At 44.1% G+C, this 26353-nt stretch overlaps 3 protein-coding genes across 9 annotated transcripts; all 3 read left to right on the top strand.

The window, feature by feature from the left end:
• The first annotated feature begins 920 nt into the window (after positions 1–920).
• On the top strand, positions 921–8941 carry LOC134027074 (glutamate-rich protein 1). Its single transcript, XM_062470212.1, has 6 exons — positions 921–1276; positions 1538–1657; positions 1911–2057; positions 6118–6534; positions 7287–7481; positions 8816–8941. Exons 1-6 carry the CDS (start codon positions 1258–1260, stop codon positions 8875–8877), a joined length of 960 nt encoding a protein of 319 aa, XP_062326196.1. The 5' UTR covers positions 921–1257; the 3' UTR covers positions 8878–8941.
• A 1091-nt stretch (positions 8942–10032) lies between these two features.
• Positions 10033–13178, top strand: zgc:193593 (uncharacterized protein LOC564090 homolog). 2 transcript variants are annotated; one of them, XM_062469314.1, is made up of 3 exons: positions 10033–10160; positions 11168–11313; positions 12627–13178. In XM_062469314.1, the coding sequence occupies exons 2-3, from the start codon at positions 11263–11265 to the stop codon at positions 12927–12929; spliced, it is 354 nt and encodes a 117-aa protein (XP_062325298.1). In that variant the 5' UTR covers positions 10033–10160; positions 11168–11262; the 3' UTR covers positions 12930–13178. The 2 variants fall into 2 exon arrangements, with proteins under 2 accessions (XP_062325298.1, XP_062325297.1); XM_062469313.1 differs by lacking the exon at positions 10033–10160 and having other exon boundaries at positions 11100–11313.
• A 1603-nt stretch (positions 13179–14781) lies between these two features.
• Positions 14782–26150, top strand: si:ch211-195o20.7 (cytospin-A). Of its 6 annotated transcripts, none has more exons than XM_062469312.1 (12): positions 14782–14802; positions 16033–16142; positions 17325–17891; positions 18039–18091; positions 22630–23195; positions 23714–23810; positions 23951–24017; positions 24113–24173; positions 24311–24410; positions 24523–24639; positions 24957–25016; positions 25159–26150. In XM_062469312.1, the coding sequence occupies exons 2-12, from the start codon at positions 16103–16105 to the stop codon at positions 25246–25248; spliced, it is 1818 nt and encodes a 605-aa protein (XP_062325296.1). In that variant the 5' UTR covers positions 14782–14802; positions 16033–16102; the 3' UTR covers positions 25249–26150. The 6 variants fall into 6 exon arrangements, with proteins under 6 accessions (XP_062325296.1, XP_062325294.1, XP_062325295.1 ...); XM_062469310.1 differs by lacking the exon at positions 14782–14802 and adding an exon at positions 14905–15122; XM_062469311.1 differs by lacking the exon at positions 14782–14802 and adding an exon at positions 15117–15255.
• The last annotated feature ends 203 nt before the right edge of the window (positions 26151–26353 follow it).

The following is a 26353-nucleotide window of genomic DNA, read 5'->3' as shown; positions in this document are numbered from 1 at the left end:
GTTCCTCTGCCGCTACACAGCACTGCCAGGCAGGCAAGCCAACGCACCAACACTAAGTCTCATACTGTAGATAGACAGCAGCAAATGAATTGTCTAACGGCTGCTCAGTGTTTGTGTGCGTGAGTATGGTACAAGGTGTGTGCTTGTGTGTGTGTGAGTCTACTGAATATGTTGGATTGTGAGAGCTCAAACATGCACTGACATTCATCTCAAAGGTTAACATTTTGCAACGAGTCCTGTTTTTTGCCTGAGAAGTTGTGCATCTTTTACACCTTCCTCTGGGACACAAGTTGTGCACGACCAGAGACCAAGCCAAAAGTGTTCCTGAAGAAAACATTTACTACATTGAAAAAGAAAGAAGCTTTGCATTATTTCTGGGAATGATCAAATTGAAAAGGTATCCTAAAATTAGTCCAGAGGTTCTCTGTGTTATTGTCTAACGTTAAAACTTGATTTCATATCCCATGATTTCAAATGGTATATCCTAAATTAAATTATGCTTTGACAGTCATGATCTTTACATAAAAAGATGAGACCCACCCATTGCATAGCTCAACACAGCATTACAGGGCTACAATAGCGTGCTATAAATCACAAAATCAGTTACTTATGTGCCAAAATGAATGAATGTTCCTTAGGGAGAAGAAAGGAACAGATGGACTGACTTACCTTCTTCAGAGCTGACATTCTAGGTAGTTCCTCCCTTGCAAAGCCCGTTCACATGCTGAGGTGTCCAGCCAAGTTTTGAGGGTGCGCAATTCCTAAACTCGTTCCATTCTGGTGCTGATGCTGAGCCACTGGCACCTATTTGGTATTCGCATCGCGCTTTCCCATGCGCTGCTGTCAAACCCCGCTTCACAGCTGGCTTGGTTTGCGCATGTCAATGTGGTTGTATGTTATTACTACTTATGAACGTAGAGGGAGCCCTTGTATTGTAACTGTGTACTTCAACCCAGCAAAATAGCTAAGAGCAGCAGACAGTGCTGTGGTTGACTTTAGGTGCTGTGGAACGGTTTTAGTTCATTTCTGTCTCGTCAAAACTTTTATACGCAACCTACCAGTTTTATGATATTACAGTGTTTCACTGTGGCGTGTACAGATGCAGAGAGAGAGGGCACAGACTGGATTTCGTTAGCTAGAAGTGTTGTTAGCTTAGCTTTCTAGCTACTTAGCTACAGTACACTAGCAAGTGTACTGTGTTTAGCTATCACGACTCTTCCAAAGCCAATTTGATGGACTTAAGCTGTATTTTGCGACATGCCACATAGAAAAGACGGTAAGAGTTATAGTTTTCTTCAAAGGAATTTGACAACCGACAATAAAAGTGCTTTTTTAACGGAAGTAGCCTACTGTACATCACACCGCTGGATGAAAGTTTACATTGACCGGGTCTACAGGATATAAGCAACTGTCATGACGTGCTACTGGTCAAAACATTTGTAGGAGCCATGCCCTGCGTAGGTCATACGTGGCTGATTATGGTAAATTATACCACCTAAGTTGTTGGTTATTAATGCAATGTGGTTTTGTTCTGTAGTATTTCAGTCAAAGGTCCTTCGAAAGCTCTACCCCTCGCCCCCTAAGCCTGACCAAATCCCCAACACTCAACCAACCCTCACGACAGTTTCCAAAAAGCCCAAGGTGCAACACGAGTCAGGTGAGCATACAGCCACTGGTAAACCGAATCTTATTATGTGTGCCAATCTATCGGTTCAATATTTCCCGTCATGCTTATTTGATCTACACTGCCTCTGGACCCCGGTCAAGAACACTCAGCTCATGAAGAAAAATGTATGAATTCAAATAATAATAACCACCCCCATCCCACTCAATGAAGGGCTCCAAGCTGATATAACCTATTGTCTCAGATGGATGAAGTGCTTCTTCCTTGTTTGTTCTTCCTGTCTCAGGTGATGAAGGGCTATTACCAGACCAGCCCCCCCCTAGCAAACGAGTGTACACAGCACTACCTCCCCCTGAAGGATACCTGACAGGTGCAGAGGGATCTGTCACGCTCTCTCAGCCAACAGGCATGAATACCGCGGGGGACCCAGCTGGTAAGAGGGCTATAATCTCACGTTTATGGACTGTCTGAGGTTGGATATATGCTATAAAGCTCAGGGATTTACTGCAGGGTTTCTCTTGATGTGCTCCAGCGCTCTCCATGTTACAATCACTCTCCCTGATTGTCTCTGCTGTCCCATTTGTGGGAAATGCCAGTGACAAATACATTTATTCCGGGTTGTGGTGGCTGAGGGGGTGTCGAGCGCAGTCACAGTCATCGAGGCTTGTTTTATCCCTGTAGCCTTACCAGATTGGATTTTGCAGATTCATTTTGAGTACAGATATGGGATAGAGTAGGTCAACTTCCTAGTGTATAAAGTCAAACTTGCATAGGGGTGAATGCATGAGCATAATTCATGCTCGACTCTGGGCAAAAATAGAGAAATGATTTGAGGTTAGTAATAGTAGACCGAGCCGTCAGCTTGCGAATGTGTTATCTTGTAGTCTAATCGTATCACCAGAATACAGCACCACAAAGGACACCTTGAGTTTTAAGAAAAAGACTTTGAGATGATTTTCCTGGCATGGAACAGTTGGATGAGCAGAATGCGCTAAGCTGTCCAGACAGGATATTCACCCAACTCACTGGCTTCCAGACAGTGGCTTTACTTGACTAAACCTGTTGATATTCTTGCCAATGAAGAGGTTTAGGAAATGTTGCAAACTAGAGAAAATTAAGATCTTGACTGAAGCTGTCTGTCACTTGGCAGTTATTCAGCAATTGATAGCTTAATAGTACTTTATATTACAAACTTGAGCTAGTAGGCTAGATTTGCTAAAATTACTGGTTCATTATCTAGCCAATTGCAGCCCATGAAATAGGATTTCTTCATCTTAAGAGTGTTTTCTTTCACATGCTTTGAAAGTTTGACGCAGCCAATGCAGAGAGAGCGAGGTCTGCCACTGTGTTGTCTGGAATTAGTTGGTGTTGGCGAAGGTTTTGTACAGGCAGCTACTGTATATAAGCAGAATTTTTGAAGAACAAATCGTTTTCAAATACCCTGAATGCCAGAGTCATTTCTAGAGACTTTGACAAATCACAGGATGTTAATAGTATACAATTCTGAACTACATTATTTGTGTTCTTCTATTGTAGACCAACCTATTTTGGCAAAATGTCTTATTTAAAACCTTGTTCTTTAGCTTGTTCTGGAATATTAAATGTGGTAAAAATGTCCCCTCCAATATATTGATATAAAAATAAATGTGCTACGCTACGACAGGCAACCACGCACGCTGTCCGAAATTATCATAAACAATTTAATTCGTCCCCCCCAATGTTGACTCCATGGCTACGGCCTTGACCCCTCAAAGCTTTGGAGTTCTTAGAAGGAGTAGAAATGTGAAGTGAGAGAACTGCTCAATCAGCTGATATCTCTGCAATGTTTTAGTGTCAAGCTTACTCCTGAGGCCTTGGATGTGCAAAGTTTTTCACCCCTAAGACATTGGCCCAAAAAATCCACCACCACCTTTTTTTTTATATCTGTGTTCTTTGTGTGAGTCAGTGTGTGTGTGTGTGTGTGTGTGTGTGTGTGTGTTCCATAGGGCAGGGCAACTTACAGTTAGGTCCATAAATATTTGGACATTGACACAATTTTCATCATTTTGGCTCTGTATACCACCACAATGGATTTGAAATGAAACAATCAAGATGTGCTTTAAGTGCAGACTTTCAGCTTTAATTTCAGGGTATTTACATCCAAATCAGGTGAACGGTGTAGGAATTACAACACATTTTATATGTGCCCCCCCCTTTTTTAAGGGACCAAAAATAATTGGACAAACTAACATAATCATAAATCTAATTGTCACTTTTAATACTTGGTTGCAAATCCTTTGCAGTCAATGACAGCCTGAAGTCTGGAACCCATAGACATCACCAGACGCTGGGTTTCGTCCCTTGTGATGCTCTGCCAGGCCTCTACTGCAACTGTCTTCAGTTCCTGCTTGTTCTTGGGGCATTTTCCCTTCAGTTTTGTCTTTAGCAAGTGAAATGCATGCTCAATTGGATTTAGGTCAGGTGATTGACTTGGCCATTGCAGAACATTCCACTTCTTTGCCTTAAAAAACTCTTTGGTTGCTTTCGCAGTATGCTTCGGGTCATTGTCCATCTGCACTGTGAAGCGCCGTCCTATGAGTTCTGAAGCATTTGGCTGAATCTGAGCAGATAATATTGCCAGAAACACTTCAGAATTCATCCTACTGCTTTTGTCAGCAGTCACATCATCGATAAATACAAGGGAACCAGTTCCATTGGCAGCCATACATGCCCACGCCATAACACTACCTCCACCATGCTTCACTGATGAGGTGGCATGCTTTGGATCATGAGCAGTTCCTTCCCTTCTCCATACTCTTCTCTTCCCATCATTCAGGTACAAGTTGATCTTGGTCTCATCTGTCCATAGGATGTTGTTCCAGAACTGTACAGGCTCTTTTAGATGTTTTTTGGCAAACTCTAATCTGGTCTTCCTGTTTTTGAGACTCACCAATGGTTTACATCTTGTGGTGAACCCTCTGTATTTACTCTGGTGAAGTCTTCTCTTAATTTTTGACTTTGACACAGATACGCCTACCTCCTGGAGAGTGTTCTTGATCTGGCCAACTGTTGTGAAGGGGTTTTTCTTCACCAGGGAAATAATTCTTCTGTCATCCACCACAGTTGTTTTCCGTGGTCTTCCGGGTCTTTTGGTGTTGCTGAGCTCACCAGTGGGTTCTTTCTTTTTAAGAATGTACCAAACAGTTGATTTGGCCACACCTAATGTTTTTGCTATCTCTCTGATAGGTTTGTTTTGATTTTTCAGCCTAACGATGGCTTGCTTCACTGATGGTGACAGCTCTTTGGACTTCATATTGAGAGTTGACGGCAACAGATTCCAAACACAAATACCATACTTGAAATGAACTCTAGACCTTTTATCTGCTCCTTGTCAATGAAATAACGAACTCCCATGAGGGAATAACATACACCTGGCCATGGAACAGCTGAGCAGCCAATTGTCCAATTACTTTTGGTCCCTTAAAAAGGGGGGGGCCCACATATAAAATGTATTGTAATTCCTACACCGTTCACCTGATTTGGATGTAAATACCCTGAAATTAAAGCTGAAAGTCTGCACTTAAAGCACATCTTGATTGTTTAATTTCAAATCCATTGTGGTGGTATACAGAGCCAAAATGATGAAAATTGTGTCAATGTCCAAATATTTATGGACCTAACTGTATATCCTTGTACCTCCATTGATTGAGCTGAACCTCTCTGAACCACACGTGTTTCATTAGCATATATTATCGAACCGTCTCTGCTTGGCATCTGCAACATTCATATAATTGGTCTCCACCAGCAAATCAGCTCTCCCATGCCTATTATGATTAGTTGTATGCTGTGAATAATCATTACCGGTTCTTAAATTTTTTGGACACAGACAATTTCCACCTCCATTCACAGCTGGACATGGACGAGGCCTAACATGATGGTTTATACAGAGCTTGCTTTATGGTGCCCACCACCCCTTGGACCATGGAGCCCTGAGTTGGAGTGTGTTGAGTGTGTGTCTGCATGTGTTTCTCGCTCATTCTCTATCTTGAACACTACAGTTGGTCGCTTGGTTGCTAAATCCTAGACAGGCTCGCCACCCATCAGTTCCTCTGAGGAAATCGGTCACTCTCTCCTTCACATGGGCATTGTCCCAGGTTTTAAACTGCAGGCGTAGAGGTAAAGCAATGTTGACTTGCTCCTCTTTGATCATTCTGAGATCACACATTCATCCATCCATCCATCCGTCCATGAGCCTCAATCCAGCCCCTCATCCCTAGAGGATTCTTCAGGATTAGCGAGGGTTTTGCAAAGTCAAAATATACACTGTGAAATGAGTGCCAATGGATCACAAACACATTTAGAAGTCCATGTGTATCGAAATGGTTACTAGCAATGATGAATATGGATGACAGGGCAGAACATCAAGACTAGAGCCGTGATGAAAAGCTGTTCCTCAGGATAGTTTTGAAAAACACCCAAACTTTCTCTTCCGTTAACCCTGTTTCTCCTTTCAGAGGAAATCTCCAGCCAGAGCAGAGAAGACGGCGACGATGTAGAAGAAGAAGAACAGCAAAGAAGGAGAAGGAGAAGAAGAAAGAAGAAGACGTTGGAGCATGCTTCTGGAGCACGCGCCGTGAAGGTGAAGACCGGCCAGGCTGGCGCATCCAACACTGATCGCCCCGGCTTGGATGCAACCATGGAGGAGGGCGGAGAACGACTCAGCAAAAACAAGCGAAGGAAATTGAAGAAGAAACGTCATAAGGAGAAGCTGATCTCCATGGGACTGGTCCCCCGGGCTGCTGCTCTGGAGTTCACTTACCAGCGAGAGGGGGATGTAGAGGAGGAGGAGGAAGATGAGGAAGTGCTGGAGAGGAGATCAGTGGAGGTGTCCGAGTTCCTCAAGACAACACTGGGGTTCTATGTATCGGAGCGTAAGTTTCATTCAAGGTCACTATGTCCTGTTAGGTATAGCCCAGTCATTTGAGTGATGGAAGAACTAATAAAGCCTGGATTTGTCACTAGTCCACATTTGTCTTAAAGCAATCATCTGGCACAGCATTTAGCAAAGCACACTAGTAGACGATAATCTACACTAAATCACCAACCACTAGTGGTCGAAGCCCTGGAGAACAGAGAGATTTGGGACTGTATATTTCCTGGACTGCCACCTTATTCTTAGAGCTAATAGACAGGCCAAGTCATCAGGTCTGTCATAATCCTCTCTGCGCCAGTCCAAAGAACCACATTGGTTCCAGGGATTAGCCATCCACTTGTGATTTTGTATTATATGGTCCAATAATAGACCTCTTTTGTCAGAGTCTCCCGCCATTCAGTGAGAGAGCCTCAGGTAACCTTGCCTCTACTATACCACAGAGTCTATTTGTACTCTGTGAGTCTGAGAAGAAACAAGCGGATGCTTGTTTGAGTAGGCACATCTGATGAGGTAGCAATGTTATGCTTCTGTAGTAGGGAATGTACTGTATGAGTCACACCCAGCCCATACCAGATAAACGGTTGTGATTGCCAGAGGGAAATCAATTTGAATGGCTTGGAGTGGCCCATCTGCCAGAGCAAATAAACCATGAGCTCGCAGATTGGTCTGGTTCCTAGGCTACCTGACTTCCATAGACAGTTCTACGGTGTGTTAGTTAACCTGCTGTGTTCTCTCATGTCCGTTCCCAAGCCTTAGCGCCTGCAGACAGGCCTCAAGTTCCCCTTGCGGTCTTTGAGGGCCTCCTGAGCAGAGTCTCCAGTAGAACAGCGCCCCCCTCTGCCCTCCGGCAGCTCCACACCCTCAAGGCCCAGGTGCAGCTGAAGGACACGGTGCGCCTGGCCAACGCTCTGGAAGACTTCCAGTCCAGATCCAGCTTGTCTCCTGGTGAGCATCCTCTACTGTCCTTAAACCTTACATCCCCTCGTCTTACTTTGGCCATCTGTGTGTGCTCTGTATCTGACCGGAACTCTCAGGCCCACATCGTACCTGGGGATGGTCAGGACTGGTTCTCTTATGCCCATTACAGATTAGTTTCACACTTACTTTGCCCTCTTATTGATCCACACCTACTTCTACCTGTCCTACCCTTCACACGAACGCGTAGCCACATTTGACCAAATACGTCACACCCAGCGTGGTAGCATCCTGGAGGTTATTCATCTGGCAACATGGTGAATGAGGGTAACGGGAGCTTGCTGTGTGCAATTCCGGGATCTGTGAATGATCGGGCCTCGTTTGTTTGTGTGTGTGTTATGTGTGTGTGCTAAGAGAGTGATTCAGTGTCTGTCTTTTTCTGTATTGTGTGTGCGCATGTGCACATATGAGGTTGGGGTCAATTGAAATCTGGCTTGCTAATGGGATCAGCAGGGACCTGGCTGAGTGTGTGAATGAATGTCCGAGGGATTCAGGGCACTGCCAAGCAGGTGGCCATAGAGACGCTCAGCTCCGGGCGCGGTTGCCAAGACAACGGCGTGCAAAAACAGACTTTTACTCGATGAGCAGTTCCTTCAATATACCTGGCTTTAACTCAGTGTGTTCCTCCACACACACACACAGTACCCAGATGTTAGACTGCCTCAGTCACGTCCGTCTCCAAATTGTATGAGTCATCGAGCCATTCAGCACATACAAATGGACTCCATCTGCATGTTGTATAGGAGAGGTCCTGTGAGAACCAGTTGTTCCAGTGACTAAATGCACATACACACACAGGCATGTACACACTGGCAGTGACGTGCACATACACACTCACATGCTGCCATAAGCCATATACGCCTCGGTGCTGCCTGTTCATCCAGTTTTTTTTCTTTCTTTCAAGTCCTTCAAGACTTTTTTCACAGTTCACTAGATCCCCGCTTCACCCAGGCAGGAAGAATGCATTCACCACAGGGGCTAGGTGTGAAGCCCAGAACCACTATAGTTCACTCCTCCACACAGATGACGTCTGTCCTAGCTGCCTGTCGATTTCATTTAACTGTATTTTTGGGGACTGGATGACTGTCATGAGGCCACCCAAATGGAACCTGTGGTTTTCATTTTGGACCTGACCGTATTTCTCGGGTTGTAGACACTGCCTAACGTGACGCACTGCTTGAATGCCGAAAGAAAGGTCACAAAGTACAAAAACATAAACGGCTAGATTCCATTCTGCAGTTTAAAATTAATACATGAAGATGCATTGTTATGATTTGGTTCTTGTGTTTTTCTTTTGCCCCCAGATGAGACCACAGCTGTTGTGTGTCTGATTCAGTACTGGATCACAGACATCCTCACCCTGTAGGCTGAGAGAGGACCACACAACCGAAAACATTTGTGGAACATGTTGTTTTTTTTTTAATGTAAATGCTGCCATAATATGCATTGTGTGTGCATTAAAATGACATTTTTTATAATGGTGTGTTGGGCTATTTTCCTTTTGTTGATAAAAAAAATGATAATGTCTTACACCCACAATCTGTGAGTCAATGCTAACTCATCCTCACCAAGCTGTAGGTCATTATACCCACGATGGCTTTGCTTGATAATGCCATTATCGATTGAGTTTTCACATTGTTCCGCTATGATGGAGACCTAATTGTCAGCAGCTTCACTTTCTACTTCTTCACTCCTAATTACCTGAGACCTGAAATGTCAGGTCTGTTGAAACTTCAGTCCTTCCAGAGATGTCATGACATTTAGACCAACCAACTAACTCGATAACTCCCCAATTACACAAACTCCAAAACACAAATTTGAAACCGGCTTGGGCATGTTTAAAAACTGGCTGCTGTTTCAAATAACCTAAATGTGCCCAATTAGAAACATTAGGTTAACACGTTTAAGGTATGTTTGTGTGTGTGTGTCTGAGGGGGTGGTTACTATTAAGATGGTCTTAATTGTGTCTATGAGTTCAATTGGTACATCAATTATAATCTGTTGAAACTATGACGTCTTTGGTTAACACGCTAACTTGTTGCTCTCTGTTGGTTGGCGTGACCACAGTTGGCGCAAACCATTGCTTACATGCAACCACTCCACCCACAGATAGATACTGTGTCACAGATTGTCTCTGAGGAAGCTGTGGAGCTGATAAGTGCTCTCTGTCACCCAGCCAGTAGTTGAGCCAACGACATCAGCGTTGCTGACGATAGCACAGCATTCTAATCTAATAGAATGGCCCTGAGCTTGTTATGAAGAGTGGGGAGTGAGAAAACAAGTGTGGGAATGCCAAAGCTAGCCTGGCCTGAACCTGAATGCCAAACACAAGGCCAGATGAAGTTCAACTGTTTTCATTCCAATGCTGTGATGCTGATTGGTAATGAATGAGTAGCCTTTACTGGAGCAGAATAGCCCTGTGTGTGTGTGTGTGTGTGTGTGTGTGTGTGTGTGTGTGTGTGTGTGTGTGTGTGTGTGTGTGTGTGTGTGTGTGTGTGTGTGTGTGTGTATAACAGCATTGCAGCGGTGGTGAACTGTTACCATGAGTGTCACCATCTGTGGTGACAGTCATAAGAGGAGCCACCAGGTGTTGTCTGGCCCCTGCACACAGACTCCTTCTGGTGTCATTAGCTGGAGGGGAGAACGAGGGTAAGTACCACATTACCCATCATGCTCAGATAACATTTTGTGAAGGAAATGGTTAGCTTTCGCCCAGTATAATGATGCCTACTGCAGGGGTTATCTACAGGCAAATAGTTTCTCATTCAAAAACAAGTTGAACATATTAACCTCAGTTACACTGTACTCTGAGAACAGGACAGCTCACCACAAAGCTATGTAATGCCACCGAAGGGATGCCAGCTTTAAGGAAAGGTCTACGGTACCCATATACTCTTGTAAACAAGGTTGCATCCAACACTTCACTGAGGGAGAGGTTATCAACTTAACACGCTCATTATTAAGGTTCCATCCCTTAAAAGGAGACCCCCAGGAAAAGTGGTTAGACCTCAAGGTAGGCGCTGAATCGGCAGAAGCAGACAATGCACACATCAAAGACTGGAGGATCCTTCACCTCAGCACTCAGTGATTTAGTCTTTTGTTCATGGCGGTTAGTAAGTGGATGTGGCTGTGCACCTACTCTCCTGTCATTTAGGGAAACCTTTTAGTCAAATATAAATAACTCATTCTAAAAACATTTGAACACTGCTATCTGTACAAATTCATTATGAAGGCAAAATGTTTTGTTCACAGTTAATGTAATATAGTATGAATACAAGTAGATAGCAGATTCTACAGTTATACAATATTCTGTTGGAGTTGTGCCTTTACAGTGCTGAGCAATATCCCATAATATGACTCCAGCAAATCAAGTTCATGGTCTCTGCAGTGTTGACAGACTAAACATTAATTAGCCTAAACCCTTAGATGTCTGACTGGTAACACTCTGGTAAGTCCATGGCCTCCATCCCAGCACACTCTTTAATCTTTCAGAACACACCACCTGTAAGCTGTGTGTGTTCCTGCGCATTCGTGTGTGTGTGTGGTTACGTAAAGTGATTTGGAGAGGACATATAAACGATCCCAAGGTTTCCACCAGGTAGCTCATCTTAGGCTGAAGTGTCCACACACAGTATCTCTCTCTGTGGGTTCCCCAGTCCAGGGACACCCAGGAAGACGAGCTTGACAGAGTTCACTTTCAACACCGACTCTTTTGCTGAGCAACAAGATCTTCACCCTGGAACGCTCCAAGATGTTCTTCCGGATCCCTAGGTTGACTCCTGGGTACATACGATATCTGCGGGTGGGTGGCAGGGGAAGTCTTTGTCTAATATACACAGCTGTGCTATGGCATTATGGGCAGGGGTGATTGTCTAAGAAAAAACTGGATGTAAAGTATATCTCATTGAAATAATATTGATTGCTATATTTACTTCAGTATGTAGTATACAGTGGTATATTACATTACTGCGTCAGTCTTTACTTTAAGGCAATTGGCGACACCAAAGCCGTAATCTGCTTCAGGTAGCCAGAGATTACTTTACTTTGTCATTGTGAAGTGTTGTCTTCTGGGAAATAGCTGGTCCACAACAACAGAGGAACCCAGGAGCTGGATTGGGCTTCGTCTGGCTTGGTTCTTATTGCCTGCATTGTTTTAGAACCTGTCAACCAGAAATGCCTCTGCAATATCTGATGGATCTCCTGTATAGATTACCTGAAGTCCTTGGCATTCCCTGGTACTATCTGTCCACGGGGTGTACCTGGTGACTGAAATGATTGGATGACTTTGAGATGGTTTATTGATGTAATGTTGTTTGGTTTGCTGAGGACAGGTTCTCTGTGCAGGTTGTTTTCAAGCTACAACCTGATACTGCTTTAGCGGGTCTTAATATCAATGTGTTTGACCAATGCATCAGTCATTTAATGTTAGTCTGTTCTCTTTTATTTTTTCTTTCCCTTTACAAACTTTAAAAGAAGCAGTTCAGGAGGCATTTTCTGTAAGCTAAAACCACATTTCAGGTTACTTTTATTTTGGTTACCCCACCCTCCACCCCGACACCTAAAATATCAAAACCATAAGCTTTTATTGCGAGTGTTTTGTTTTAGCTCGCTTAACTTGATCTCTCGCTTATTTATTGGTGTTTACCCCAAGCATGGGAAAAATCCAACCCATGACACAATGCAATGAATTATGAGTAGGAAAAACTGAAAGAGGCCAAAATAAAAATGTCTGTTTAACAGCCTGAGTCAAAACTCCATTAGAATTGTGCTATCTATTATTTCCTCTCTTTGCACTTTATTATTGTCTAGGGGGCCTGTGAGGAAATTTTACGTCTCACATAATACAAGAGCTTTTGTTTGTGACAGATGCAGAGAGTTATTTGGAAGAAAAATATTATATCCTGGGTGTGGGTTGGGGAAGGTGGTATGCTGCTAATTAACATGAGCATTTTAGAATTGTTTGAGCTTAAATATCTCATGCCATAAATGTTGTCAGTCAGGACATTAAAACTTCCCTCAAAATTGCTAAAACTCAAGAAGATACAAGAAGGAGTATTCACTAAAAGACATTCACCTCACTGTAATCTAACCCACAGTCCTCTGTCTCTCCTGCAGACCCAGGCCATGCTGAACATGAACCAGAAGGCAGGGGAAGATGGGGTAATGGTCATGCCCCGCCTGGCTGTGCTTCTGGGGGCTCTGGGGATCGGCATGTGTGGCTACAGCTCCAAACAGCTGGCCCTCCACCACCGCCCCTCCGCCCGCTTCCTGCAGTGGACCAGCCCACACACAGACTCCGCAACCAGCTCACTGGCCCAGGCGAGGGTAGCCCCATCCTTCATGGAGCTACCACGCCGCTCCAGTGGCTGTCAGGATGTCCCGCCTCCCTCCTTTGCTATCCAGAAAGTGAATCCTTAAAATACGCAACTCTGTGTTCGAATGTCTCAACATTTGTCCTGAATTCTGTATATTCATAGACAGGTTTGGATGATCTTTCATCCACTGTAACATAACTGACCTATAGGAAATTACGGTGTGCAATTACTCAGCACATCTGTGCAATATGTTCAGTCACTCGATTAGCAGTGATTGATCGAACGAGTAAATTGAGACTTCTTTGCGATTGCTTAGTGAGGTCAGCAATAAAGTGTCATCTTAAATAGTTTCCTTCTGAGACTGCATGTGCCTTCTTTGTGAAGATGGGTAAAAGAAGACTGCCATGGACTCTCAGTCCACAGATGGTTGGCATCCCCCACCACACCACACCCCCTTGCCAGTCCGGGCAGTGGGCCATTATTTGTACAGTGCTGGGACAAGCTTGAATGGATTTCAGTGGATGAGGAGCAGGTGCCATCCGTCAGTGGGCAAGGCTGGCATTGACTGTCACAGTCTGTAGTGAAAGACACAGGTGGAATTTTCCCATGTATTAGATTATTTTCTTCTCTCTTCTTTTCCTCTATGTAGTAACTCAGAGTACACACATGTAGACCATCCACTGTTTGCTGTGTAACCCACTCTGTATACTGCAGTTCCACACTGTACCTCACAAATAAACACTCTTGTAAATGATACTGCAGCGTATTCACACTGCTTATTAGATTATGCTGGTGAGGACACAGGGAAGAGATTGACAAATCTCCCAGCTAAACCAATATCCTTAAAAAGGATTAGATGAGGTGGTACATCAGGTATCAGGCATACTCATCAATCTAATCTGGGATTAGGGATGACCAAGGATTGGATGGAGGAGGATTGGATGTTAGATTTGTGCCAATTTAGGACAGGAACATTTACATTGTTTCCTTTTTAGGGCTTGAGTGGAAGTAAAGGGTAGAAGGAGAGGAGGGGAGGGGAGAGGTTTTCGTGTTGTTGCATCAGAAAGAGGTCATTCCTATAATCACATTTTTGTCTGCCAGCTCAGTGCAGCATCTGTGGTCTTGGTGGCAGGCAGAGGTTTCAAGCATCATTAGATTAGCCTCTTTATTGATGCTATAGGTCACTAACAAATGTATCCCCTCAGTAGATGCTGTGATGGGTCCAGCTGCCATCAAATTCAGCCAATCCACTGAGACTGACCCCTTTTAGACAAGATGATAATGTGCTCCAAAAAGACTTAAGCATGACTTAAAGATGTGAACATTTTTGGCACAAAGCTATTTAGGCGCCAGTGGTAAATGTTATAATAATTGATTCTGATTTTACCGTTGTGTTGTGATACCTGGATACATTTTTTATGTATCCAGGTTTAGCACTCTGCAATGTAACGTTTTTTATTTTATAACTTGGCTATTGTAAACTGGTGATGTGTTTTACTACTAGTATTGCAATATGATAGTTCTAATACTCCTGTATTATTTAAATAAGTGTTTAAATGAAAGTTTTTCCACTATAATATAACATAATTTATTATAATACCCTACAGGGTTTCTGCGTTTCTTTATAATGTTGTAAATTGAACATAAATCAAATGATCAATTCAGTTTTTTCCAGTTAAGGAGCAGGCAATTCAATTCATTTTCTATCAATGGGACGATCTAGAATGAAATTGTGAAATGTCTTGATCAACCAAGTTTACCAAACTTGTTCAATTGGATTTCTAACTCACCCAATAATCGATGATATGGGAACTAGACTGGCTAAAAATAATCTCGCAATTGGAATAAATGCTGAATAAATGAACCTCTCTGGTCTACTCAACGTTAATGGACATGACTCAAACAAGGCCAACGAAGGCAACAGGTTTAGTCCACATCGGACTAACTACGCGCCCTACTGGACAAACCTCGAACAGGTAGCTACTGTGTATGCGCTGAAAATAATATCTCTTGACATTGACTAAAATGGCTCTTTTCAATTAATAACGCATTTTGTGTTTGTTGGGTATCTTAAGGTGTGTTATTTTAAAACTTTTAGAGTACTTTTCAACTTCTTGAAGTGCAGACTTTCTCCCGTGCTTGCGCACTACCCCTCCTACTCAGTGAAGCGTTTTGATGATATGAGCGCGCTTCTTCGGAAGGAGAAAAGGTGCGGAGAACAAGCGGATTGTGTTCAACAACCCAGACGAGAACAAAGGGGTTGAAATAACAATTATTCTTCCTAGTTCTTCCAGGGGTAGGTAGTTATCTTTTTGATGTTTAAGCGTGTCTGAGGAATTCGACACTCGAATTGAGCGTGTTAGAGAAACTTTATGATTCAGTTAAACGGCACTGTTTGTTGGGAAAGAAAGTGCTGTTACTTTTGCCAGGTGCGTTGCATTCAATATTGTATCAGGGCATGCAAGCATTTGATTTCCATTAGATTCCCTAAACATTATTTTCTGTCGTTACAAGGCGCGTGTCTTTGATTTTATTTAGGCTAAATTAATAGTTTTGGGATCAATCAGACGTTTACACGGCGAGCGAGAGTTCTTGATAAGTTTGTGGGCACCGTGTGTTCCCCTCTCATTGCAATGAGGAGTTAACGTTTGACATAATTAAGAAATGGATTATACTCATCGGGCTAAATCTGGTCAAAGCATGTCCCTGTGTCGGCGCAATATTTGGCACGTTACGCATGACTAAACTCATAACTTCTCTCTAACATTCAAGGCCAAACACCACCTCTCTCGCTCCGTAACTCCGGTACTTGAACTGAACAATGTGTCCAAACTGCGAGATGTTAGTGTCATGTTCATCATTGCCTGCTAGGGTGGCGTTGTACCCTGCGTGCTATCCGCACTGTTCTCTCATGAGGATGTGATTCGTCAGAGGTCTAATTCGTCGACTGAGGTTCTAGTCTTGTTTTGCACAACATTCAAATGAACATGCAAACAATAAAGAGCCAACAACATTGAGCTCCTCACCGAGCTAGTGGCAACTTACCAGGCTCAAAATGTAACCATGTATCTCTTTAAGTAGGCTAATGGAATTCAGTATTGTACATTCTGATATAATTGAACATGGAATATGGACATGTCTTCCTTGGAATATGACATAATTATGTGATGCTGTCAGTTGTTTCAATGGTGTTTATCTGACTCCAGGGTGCCTTCACCTCAGCCCTTACCACGGAGATAAAGCGTGCCCCTCAGTGTTGCCCCCTCTCACTACACTATGGGAAACTTCTCCAGCAAAGATGGCCATGGACCAACAGGTAACACACCTGTCAGGATGTTTTTCCTTTCTGTGTCAAGATCACATCTAAAAGACACACACACCATAAGTTTTCACAAAGTGAAAACCTGTGCCCTCAGACAACTCATTTAGGAAATTCCTGCAGCCAGTTTGTACATTCTGAGATGAATTTGAAATATTTCACACACTCTCTCTCTCTCACACACACACACACACACACACACACACATACACACACACACACACACACACACACACAGGGTAAGCCTGGCATTCTGTCTGCTACCCTGAGCTGCTCCCTGTCTCTACAGTCTTGATCGCCCTACCCTCCAGAATACTAATTCCCCAATACCCAGAAACACTCATACACGTTTCAACTACTAGCCAATGCTCAACAGGAAATGGAGAGAGATGTAGAAAGAAAAGTGATAGTGAAACCTAAAATAAGTCAGAATTATTTTGGGGAAAAAAAGAGAGCAAAGTGTGGGGGGGGGGGGGGGGAGAGCAAGACGAAAGGATAGGCAAAATTTCAGGATAAATGAAAGTGTGTGTGCGCTGCAGGGGTGGAAACCTTAGACTCCTCTCCTGTGTGTAGCTCACTCTGTGGTCATTCTCCTTGCGTCCCCATGTGATTCGTCAGGCCCAGCCACCCCAGCTGTGATGAATCGGCAGAATTCCCCGGCTCAGCGCAAGGGCAAAGGATTAATCATGGGAGGCCTAATGCTGGCTGACAGACACTCTTACCCAGACAAGCTAAAACACACACACACACACACACTATAATCTGGACAAGGGTGGCTATAAGAAGTTATTCACACAATTTGAAGAACAGTAGTGTGAGATTCATTCGCCTGGTGGTGAAGCATTGCTTTGCATAGCTTTCTTTCCTATTTGAAGTCACATCCATTTTGTAGCATAGACCATTTTCCAAACAAGGACAAAGGAGGAGTGTTGGTTGTGGTCATTTCCTGTAGATCAGCTGCTCCCGAGCCAGGTCTGTCTCCTGATAAGCAATAGACCATTCCTTCTATTCTTACAAAGATGTGTGTGTGTGTGTGTGTGTTGGATGGACTTGTTGGCTCAGCCATCTGCATCATACATCCACAAATGATCACTCCATCCTATCTCTGTTTTCCTGCTCGTCGGTCGGTCGGTCGGTCAGTCTCTTTCTTGCAATCTTGTTCCCATGTCATCTCTCCAGGTCCTCACCAGGACATTTTCCACACTCCTCCTACCTCTCCTGCTACTGCTGACCCGCCTACTGTCCCCAAACTAACCCTCCCTCATCCAGACCAACCAATGTCTTCAGCCCTCAGCACAGGTGGCAAGAAATCACCTCCTTTTTCAGACTTCATCCCCTCCACCCCCGCTTCTGATTGGAAACCTCCCATGCCTGTCACCCCAGACTGCTCCGTGATTGGACCCACCTCCAGCACCCAACAGGACAAACTAGAATGTACCGTGACACCTGAGGATGTCACGGTGGCTGTGGGGTGTAACAATGGTCTGTCCAGTTCGACCCCCAGTGCGCATGCACAGCAGGGGAAGAGAAAGATGACAAGCCCCAACCAGAGCCCCTCGTTTCTGGATAGCTCATCTTCCCTGGTCAGCCTCTCGGGCCAAAGCTGGAAAGAGAAGGACAGTGGACTGAGTCAGTCCCTGCTAATGGGGCCTGTTTCTAGGGACAGCCAGGGGGAGATGGAGAGGCTGGTGGAGGAGTGCAGGACAACACTGGGACTTTCTGACAGCAAGGACAAGACAGTGGCAGGTAACCTACACCAGATCTAGACCAAGCCAGCAGATGGACTAAACGTCACAAGAGTCCTCCTTCAAAAATGATATGACACAAGTAATTCAATGCGATGCAAATTCTAAGATATTTTGCTCTTTGTCCCTGACTCTCCCTCTCTCCTAGGTGTCTTGAAAAGTCTCCTCACTGAAATCTGTCGTCTGAGAGAAACCATACAGGTGATCAATACTCACATATGATTGCGTACACAAAATATATAATAATTCCACACAGCTCAGGTTGCTCTTGTCAAATGTTTCTTGGAAATTCATCTAACTTTTTTACTTGGGGTTCTAAGGCTTTGCTGGTTCCAATTTGTATTTGAAGAATCAACACAGTGTGTTTGATTAGTTAAAAAATTATTACAGACCACTTCAATATTGTATACTATATTTAGTACTTGTTTTTACAATTGGTTATAGTAGCCGGGACAGTTGTGGTAGAAGATTGCTGGATAACTGTGGGAACGTAAACAGGAAGTGACACAATCCCTGAAGCAAAGATTGAGGCGGCTGGGATTGTGTTTTAATCATAGTTCTGACTAGACCTTGCCATGAAGGAGATTCAACAATAACAAGACTCCCTGTCACCCCCACCCAACCCAGAAATTGGACCAGCCCAGCAGGGCCTCTGAGAGATGTGGTCCTAATAGCTCGCTTCCTGTCTACAGCCCTCTTAAGAGGCTGGGGAGGAAATACTTTTAGATCATCTTGATTCCTCTCATGCTTACACTATCTCTCTCTTTTTTTATCAGTCTCTTCTCTTTTTGCCATCAAAGCCCATTGATTTTGTTGTGGGCTGTTCTAGCCAAAGGTCGCTTTTCAAGGAGGAACGGGAGTCAGGCTGGTTTCTTTAAGTTCAAATGAAAGTTCTGGGCTTTCCGCAGCGAAAGCCTAAGCATCAGTCATTTTGATACTCTACATAAAACCCGCCCTTAACTGAATATTGGCATAGGTGGCCTATTCTTGCTATCTCTTCCTGTTGCCTGCTTCGGCACATATCAGCTTTTTGGTACTTTATTATCAGTCATAAACGACTAAAGTCCATGCTTCCGTCTGTCGGTGTTTAGTTTTATGTGTGCCATGTACTATTCCTGTCCATATACGAGGTGTATGCTGTGTCAGTCCCTTCCTATTTGGTGTTTCCTAGGTCAGTTCCCTCCTATTTGGTGTGTCCCTTGGTTCTAACCTTTGGTCAGTGACAGTTAACCAAGATCTCATGTGCTGTGTCTTGTTCTTTTGGTCAATGCTTGTTCACCTGAGGTAACCCTGAGGATAATTCGGACAGTTCAGTGCTAGTTCACGTCAGGACAATCAACCAGTTCAGTGATAGTAGTTTCATACAGTTTTCGGCCACAACATTTTCAGATAGCTCGATGAAGAAGCAAGACAAACCAACAGAACCAGAATTAGGATTCCTTGTGCATGGCTTGTGCAGTCTTCTGATTCCCCTTCAGATCGTTTTTGTCTAATTTCCTGTTTTAGCCCAGTTCTAAGCCCATACCCACCCACCAAAGTATGCTAGCCATGGGCTTTTAGTTTTCTGTAGATCTGGTAAAGATTGGGACAGCTGGAATATGACCTTTCCGCTTTCTTCTCTGTTGGCTGTGCCTCACTCCATCCATTCCTCTCTCCATGCCTTTGCTCTCCCTCTTTTCCCTCCTCCATGGTTTTGTTCTCTAGCTATTCGCTATCTCTCTTCTGATCCCATCTCCCTCTAACCACTCGCTCACTCAATCACTCCATCCCCCCCTTCTGCCTGTACCTGTGTGCCTGGGAAGCACACACAGATCCAGGGCTCTGTTAAACCCCTGTTAGCCCTTCATATGAAACTCAGTCTATCCAGCAACATGTTGACATGGTCCCTCAGTAGAGCAATATACTGCAAGTTAGCAAAGCTAGAATTTATGAACTCAGTCAGCTCTGGCTCATGGTGTCGTGGGAGGCTTTTGTTGAGGGAGCGAGAGAGAGAGAGAGGGAGAGAGAAAGGGGGGGAGAGAGAGAGAGGAGTGGTGTGGAGGAGGGGTCCTGCATTCAGCTGTTGCAGAGACAAAACTTGTTTTGTTTCTGGTGGCGTGAGGGAAGAAGTCAGTGTGCTGTGTCTGACTGGATGCGTGTGTGTTTGTGTCTGTCTCTCTGTCTGTGTGAGTGTGTATTCAAAAGGAAAAGAAGAATGAACGCAAATCCTCACAAACACATTGAGCCTTGACTACAGTGTGAGTGGAGCAGGGGACTGTACCGTCCCCCCCTTCCCTTTCTCAGTGCCTCTACCCCCCCCCCCCCCCCCCGCACCTCCACCACCCACACTTCTAAGGGCTCACGCACCTCCCTGAGCAGCAGAACTTATACAATGACCTCACATCTTCTCCTGAAGCTCTGACCTCCCCTTCTCTCCCTCTTCCAATTCCTCCTCTGCCATACGCTTTTCTCTGTTCCTTTCCTCCCCCACCACCCACCCACTGACCTCCAGACTTAACACCACTCCCTCCAACTCTCAACCCTTCTTTTCCTGTCTATCCCCCCTCCTTCCATCCCTTTACTTCTCTCAAATCTCTTTCTTTACCTCCCCTTTTCTCCCCCCATGTATCCTACCCCCTCTCTCCACCCACCCCAACCTACTTCTTCCTTTCCCCTCCAATTCTCCTGTCTGTGTCTCCTGCAGGGTATTGTGTCCATGCTCTTGGTATTGCGTAGGTGGGCACAGGGGACTGGGTACAGGGGGCCAAGTAGTTTTCTAACTTGCAGTTATAGTGTCTGTGGAAAGCTTGAAAAGGCCCACAACACATGGTCCATGCCCTGTGTGTTAGAGGGTTCTGGTGTGTATGTGAACTGAGGTGTGGGACAGATGGTTAACATAGACACTCACACACACCTTAATTGTGTATGTGATTGCATCTGTGTGTGCATGTGTTCCTCCCACAAGTCTCCATCTGTGCCTGTGGTGGGGCACAAGGTCAGTCCATCAGGGATTCTCTGTCTCTCTTAAAAGGAGAATCAACACTCTTATCTCTGTGTGAGATGAGGAGTGCCTTCCTGTTCCCCTTCTCAGACGAGCCCTAGTTAGTAGGGACATGCAGCACGCCAGTGTTTCATAGATACATAATTCTGTCTGACGGGTATAAAGATGTGCACAAACTTGTGCACAAAGTGTGTTGGTGTATGGTCATAATATGGGGAAAACATCTCTTTCAAGTCATGTCTTCTGAATGTAACGGGATTTATTGACTGAAGTTTGCTCTCAGTGTGCTTACAAAGTGCACTAGCATGTCAGTTGAGCAAAGTGTAAATGTGGGTTTGTTGCTAAATGTTCTGAGAATGTTCATCAGCGCTTGTGTAGTTGTACTTACACCTAAATGTGTGACAGAGAAGTTAACATTGTGCTTCAGTGGGATAGGAATGTGAGAATGAGGTGTGTGTGTGTGAGAAAGAAGAGGGTAGAGAATATGATCTGTGAGTACATATACTGTGTGTGTGTGTGTGTGTGTGTGCGCTAGGAGGATTTAATAGGGCCCAGCTGTGGTCTTGAGTCTCTGGTCAGATGAGGAAACAAGTTGGCTCCGGTCTCCCTGCCTCTCCAGTCCTCCTCTGCATCTCAATCCATTCTTCATTTAATTAACAAGAGACCCAACCCCTCTACTCCTCCACACACACACTTTTGTTCCTATGTGTGGTCACTATGCAATACACAAACACACACGTACTGTCTTTCACTCACATTCAAAATGTTCTGAGTTTGTGCTTGTTCTCTTTTTCACTCAAGCTTTCTCTTTTCAGCTTGCTTGCTAGCTTTCTCTCTTGCTTTTGAAATAATCTGGTATCGTTTACATTTTGGATCAGTTACTCTCTTTTAGTGCCTCGCTTGATATCCGTGTTTACATCCACAGGCCAGTGTTTGTGCATGTCCTGGGATAGGATACTCTTCAGACAAACCTCAATCATGTAGAATACTTTCATTTCTCTTATCTCTACTCAACTGATCTGAAAGTGTAGGATAGTATACATATAAAAGTGTATTGTATATTCTCTGGAGCTTTGATTTAATATGTTGATTATTTTCTGTAGAAAGGAGATTGAGAAAGGAATGCAAGTTGAGATGACTGTTGAGATGCACTCCTGGCTTGATGGCTTTGATGAGTCACGGTTGGGGTCACTTCCGACCTCGATGAAATCAGATTTTCAAGTTCAAACTAGTTTGAGCGATCCTTTTACAGTTTGAAGTAGCAAAACATTTGGTGTTTACAAATCATATTGTTCCATTTTGCAAGGTTTGTTGCTTGAGTGCTTCACCTGATGGGGTTTTGGAGTAAAGCACTTCGGCACAGGGGTAGTGTGCACATCATTTCTTTTGCCAAGCCCTCCTGTGCTTGCTAAGGGTTGCCTCCCATCCACTTCAGGTTTTGAGTTGTGTTAAAGAAGCCAAATAGGTGTTTGATCATCAAAGACGATGTCAAGTTTCCTATGTTTTACGTCTTAAGCAGTTTCATAGAGGCACGGTGTGTAATCTAAATCCACTGTTACTTTAACAGTGAAGCCTTGTTCATAGTCCCTGTCCATGTAACAGATGGTGCTTTGAGCATGACCAAACTGAGAATGAATGAGGCCAGATTCTATAAATGTAGCAGCAACTTCAATCTGTCTCCAAAATAAAATTAAAGTAAAATAGAATTTAATTGAATTATTTTGGATGTTTTAGTAATTGGCAGTTGTTTTCCTTACAGACAGAAAGAGTGGAACGCGGGGAGTGGCTGCAGTTCCAGTCTGACCTGCAGGTGGCAGTGACTGTGGCCGACAGGCTGCGTTCCGAAGCAGAAGAGGAACTGGGCGCGCTCAGAACGGCTCACCGGGACACTGAGAGAGAGCTGGCCGCTGCTCAACAGAGACAGAAAGAGACAGACATTCAAATGGTCACTCTGAGGGGAGAACTGAGAGAGAGCAGGCAGAGGATAGCCAGCCTCGCCCAGGCCCAGGGAAGAATTGAGGCCCAGGCTCCAAATCTGTCCCACACACATGCAAAGGCAAATGTGGAAACAAACGCCCTTGAGTCTCAGTTTGGACGGGGAAGAGAAAGAGCGATGTGCAAGATTGGAAGAGGAGGAAAAGGGGAAGGGATGGAAAAAGGAAGTCAGAATGAAAAGATGAAGAATGTTGTTGAGGAGGAAACGCACATTGACGTGAAGGGAGTGGTCAAGAGGTACCTGAGGAATGTGACCAATGAGGAAAGGAGTGGAGAGGAGGGGCGTGCCCCCATTGAGACTCGGAGGATAGGTACCACAGAGAGGTCAAGGTGAGAATCATTCATTGTAGACTATATACAACAATAACATTTTAAATCAATTGATATTATTAACTTTCTCTCAACAAATTTGTGCTAAACCTATCCATCCAAGACAGACATTCATCCATGACTTCTGTCTATCTTATTAATGCAGACTCATCAAGTTGCAGCTTGTCATTCCAGTTCAATTTCTTAGAACCATTAGATATATGAGATATATAAGTATCCACACCAGGCCTCATCAGCAGGTACAAGTTGGTGTGCAAGATGGAGCGTAGTTGGAATAGATAAGGCCTTCAAAGGGGCAATTAAGGGCATCCATTTTCCAGGAACCATTCCAATAGACTTTTGTTGATTCAAGACATGAAGTCGAGCAAGGATAGAAGCCAGCCTATCTAAAAAGGTTTGCCCAGACGGTCAAGAATGACTTTCAGATTTCAGATAAACATCAAGTGGTGCTTTTCTGTCCACTATACAATATGTGAGGCCATCTCATTAACATAGAATCCTGCTGCATGATATCATAGAAGCCTGTCCAGACTTCCCGTCTCCTTGGATCCCCCTGCTGTTGAGAATGGAACTTCCCACTTCACTACTGCCACAACAGCAGGTTCCACAAACAAGGTGAGACTACTTTGACTTCTGGGATCCAGCCAATGGCATCTTGAGGTTTCCTAGGTCTAATTGTCTGGGCTGCTGCTGCTGCTGCTGACTAGTGGCAACAACAGTAATGTATGAATATGTGAATTGTGTTATTTCTCCAGAATCTTAATCAACCAAGGGCAAGAAAAAACATGGAACATCAGGACAGTTGGTCCAGCACTCACACAGGTGTGTGTCTGTGTGTAAGCAATGTACCATCTCTTGAGGAATTATAGCCTACAGTGTGTTACAACTCACATTCAACTTTATTTGGGGATTTATAGGGAAGCAGGAAGAGACTCTCAACAAGTACAATTCTGCACTTTCAGATATGCCCCCAAGCAGGTGAGTCCCAACACACCGACAAACACACCGCTATCGGCATTACTACCCACAGTTTAGTCCTCGTATCACACTCCTGAACAGGAACATGTAGGTCTTATCATAACCTGTGGTGTCCCTGTTACTGTGTTGAACGGCAGCAGATCCCAGGATGGGTTCAACCTGTTGCTCCGGCGTCATGGAGGCTCCAAGAGAAACTCTCTGCTGCGCTGGTGTCAGAGTCGCACGCAGGGCTACAAGGTGCGTGCGCGCGCGCCGATGCGTCACTCAAACTTCACACGGTTCGCTGCACTTGAGCTGTGTGTGGTGTTTCGTGAAGTAATCCTGGATGTCTTGTCTGTCCCCTGTACAGAACATTGACATCACCAACTTCAGCAGTAGCTGGGCAGATGGTCTGGCCTTCTGTGCTGTCTATCATACCTACCTCCCTTCACACATCCCCTACTGCACCCTCAGCCCTGAGAGTAAGGTGGGTACACACACACATACACACTAGTTTGTGTGTGGCCATTCTTGTGGGAACTCACAATTCAGGGCCTGTTTTCCTTAACCTCAAGCCAAACCCTAACTTCTAACCTATCCCTGAATCCTAACCCCTCCTTTAATACAATTTTAACCCTAATCTCCCCCCCAAAAAACGTAGAAATAGCATTTGAAGTAGCACTAAGAAACAAGTACAATTCTTCCTTTTCTATTCTTCTGGTCCGTACGGTGTATGTAATAGCTTGCACACACACAGTCAGTACACACACACAGCAGCCTCAAATCATATTTGTATGTCCCTAGAAGGAGAACCTCAGCCTTGCTTTTACGACTGGAGAGAATGTGGGAATCACACAATCACTGGTGAGTGAGTCATGATGAGGAGCCAAGGGTCTAAACCCTCTGAATGCTTCCCTTTGGCTCTAATACACACATACACAAACAAGTTTGCTGTGAATTGTTTATTTTGTTTCTAGGTGTTTATCCTGATCTATGTTTTCTGCAGACTATGGAGGAGATGCTGAGACCTGGAGGCCCAGACTGGCAGAGGGTTCTGGTATATGTGGAGAGTATTTACCGACACTTTGAGATGTGACGCTCTGGATCGGTCCTCACCCCAGATCTGGCCACGGTCCTCATAGGTGACTGAAGAGGTAGAACCCCCTCTTCCCCTTTCCTCAACACACTGCTAATGGCTAACCAGCCCTTGACTTAGCCCTTGACTTGGACAGCATGGAAATCACTCATGTGTTTGAATTCTCTAGAATGCCTCCTTTCTTTCTTCCTCTCTCTCCCTTATCTTACTTAAAGCTATCATGATTTGCTTGACTGTGAAAGTCTTACAATTTATTTTGCCAAGCTCAAGCAACAAAGAAAATATATATTTTCAGAGTACTCAATGTTAAATGTTCAGAGATTTTCGTTTGAATTCTTTGTGGGTACAACAGAGCCACCTTGTGGTCATGGTGTGCATGCACGTTTCTGCATGCCCCACACTGCTTCCTTGACACAGTGAAACTACTGTAATTATATCTTTTACCAAACATAAGTGCCTTTGATTTCAGAGTATTTCATGTGAAGCACTTTGTAAATAATGCACTTCTATATGCACTTTCTTGATATGAGGATGGATATGTAGATAGACACATGATAGCAGGGATATTTGTTTGGCATGCTTGGCTCATGCTCAGAAGCTCTTGCCCTGCATTAAAATGAACTCCTACATATAAGCATAGCCAATAGGAGTGATGAAGAGAAACTGACTCGGGATCAATGCTTCGTAAATCTCATGTAGAAGTTGTGGAAAGCAATTTTGCCCCTTTTCCCAGAACATGAATGCATGAATTGGTATTGAGTGATGAACTGTAACTATGTGCCAATGTGGACAAAGCAAAGTGCCATGTAGTGGGAAATACTTGTGTAAAATAACCTGTAAGAGTGAAATCAATTAATGTTTTTTCCAAAATAATAAAATAAATATTTTTGGGATTTATAGAACAGTCTACTTCTTCTGTAGATTGTAACACAGGTCTCATCACCTTACTGGAATGTGATTTACAATATGTTCTCAATGAATGACCAAGGCATGGTTTGGCCTTGACTTGATTGCCATCTACAGGTAAGACCCTGCTGCTGTACATGTCATCACAATCTGTTGCTTTTGCGTTGCTTCAAACTCTTTGGTCTGAAAAAGATTATTG

Source organism: Osmerus eperlanus, chromosome 9, assembly GCF_963692335.1.
Source record: "Osmerus eperlanus chromosome 9, fOsmEpe2.1, whole genome shotgun sequence".
NCBI classification, from domain to species: Eukaryota; Metazoa; Chordata; class Actinopteri; order Osmeriformes; family Osmeridae; genus Osmerus; species Osmerus eperlanus.
Note: the sequence above shows the minus strand (reverse complement) of the source record. Positions and strands in the feature narration are given on the sequence as shown.

What these genes read in the sequence shown, in the direction of transcription:
- LOC134027074 (XM_062470212.1), top strand. An exon ending in CAAGGTGCAACACGAGTCAG is followed by an intron (nt 1,658 to 1,910) that starts GTGAGCATACAG and finishes TTCCTGTCTCAG; the next exon opens with GTGATGAAGGGCTATTACCA. An exon ending in TACCGCGGGGGACCCAGCTG is followed by an intron (nt 2,058 to 6,117) that starts GTAAGAGGGCTA and finishes TTCTCCTTTCAG; the next exon opens with AGGAAATCTCCAGCCAGAGC.
- zgc:193593 (XM_062469314.1), top strand. Translation starts at nt 11,263, where the DNA reads ATGTTCTTCCGGATCCCTAGGTTGACTCCTGGGTACATACGATATCTG. An exon ending in GGTACATACGATATCTGCGG is followed by an intron (nt 11,314 to 12,626) that starts GTGGGTGGCAGG and finishes TCTCTCCTGCAG; the next exon opens with ACCCAGGCCATGCTGAACAT.
- si:ch211-195o20.7 (XM_062469307.1), top strand. Translation starts at nt 17,165, where the DNA reads ATGTGTGTGTGTGTGTGTGTGTTGGATGGACTTGTTGGCTCAGCCATC. An exon ending in TTGGTCCAGCACTCACACAG is followed by an intron (nt 24,018 to 24,112) that starts GTGTGTGTCTGT and finishes GGGGATTTATAG; the next exon opens with GGAAGCAGGAAGAGACTCTC. An exon ending in TGGGAATCACACAATCACTG is followed by an intron (nt 25,017 to 25,158) that starts GTGAGTGAGTCA and finishes TGTTTTCTGCAG; the next exon opens with ACTATGGAGGAGATGCTGAG.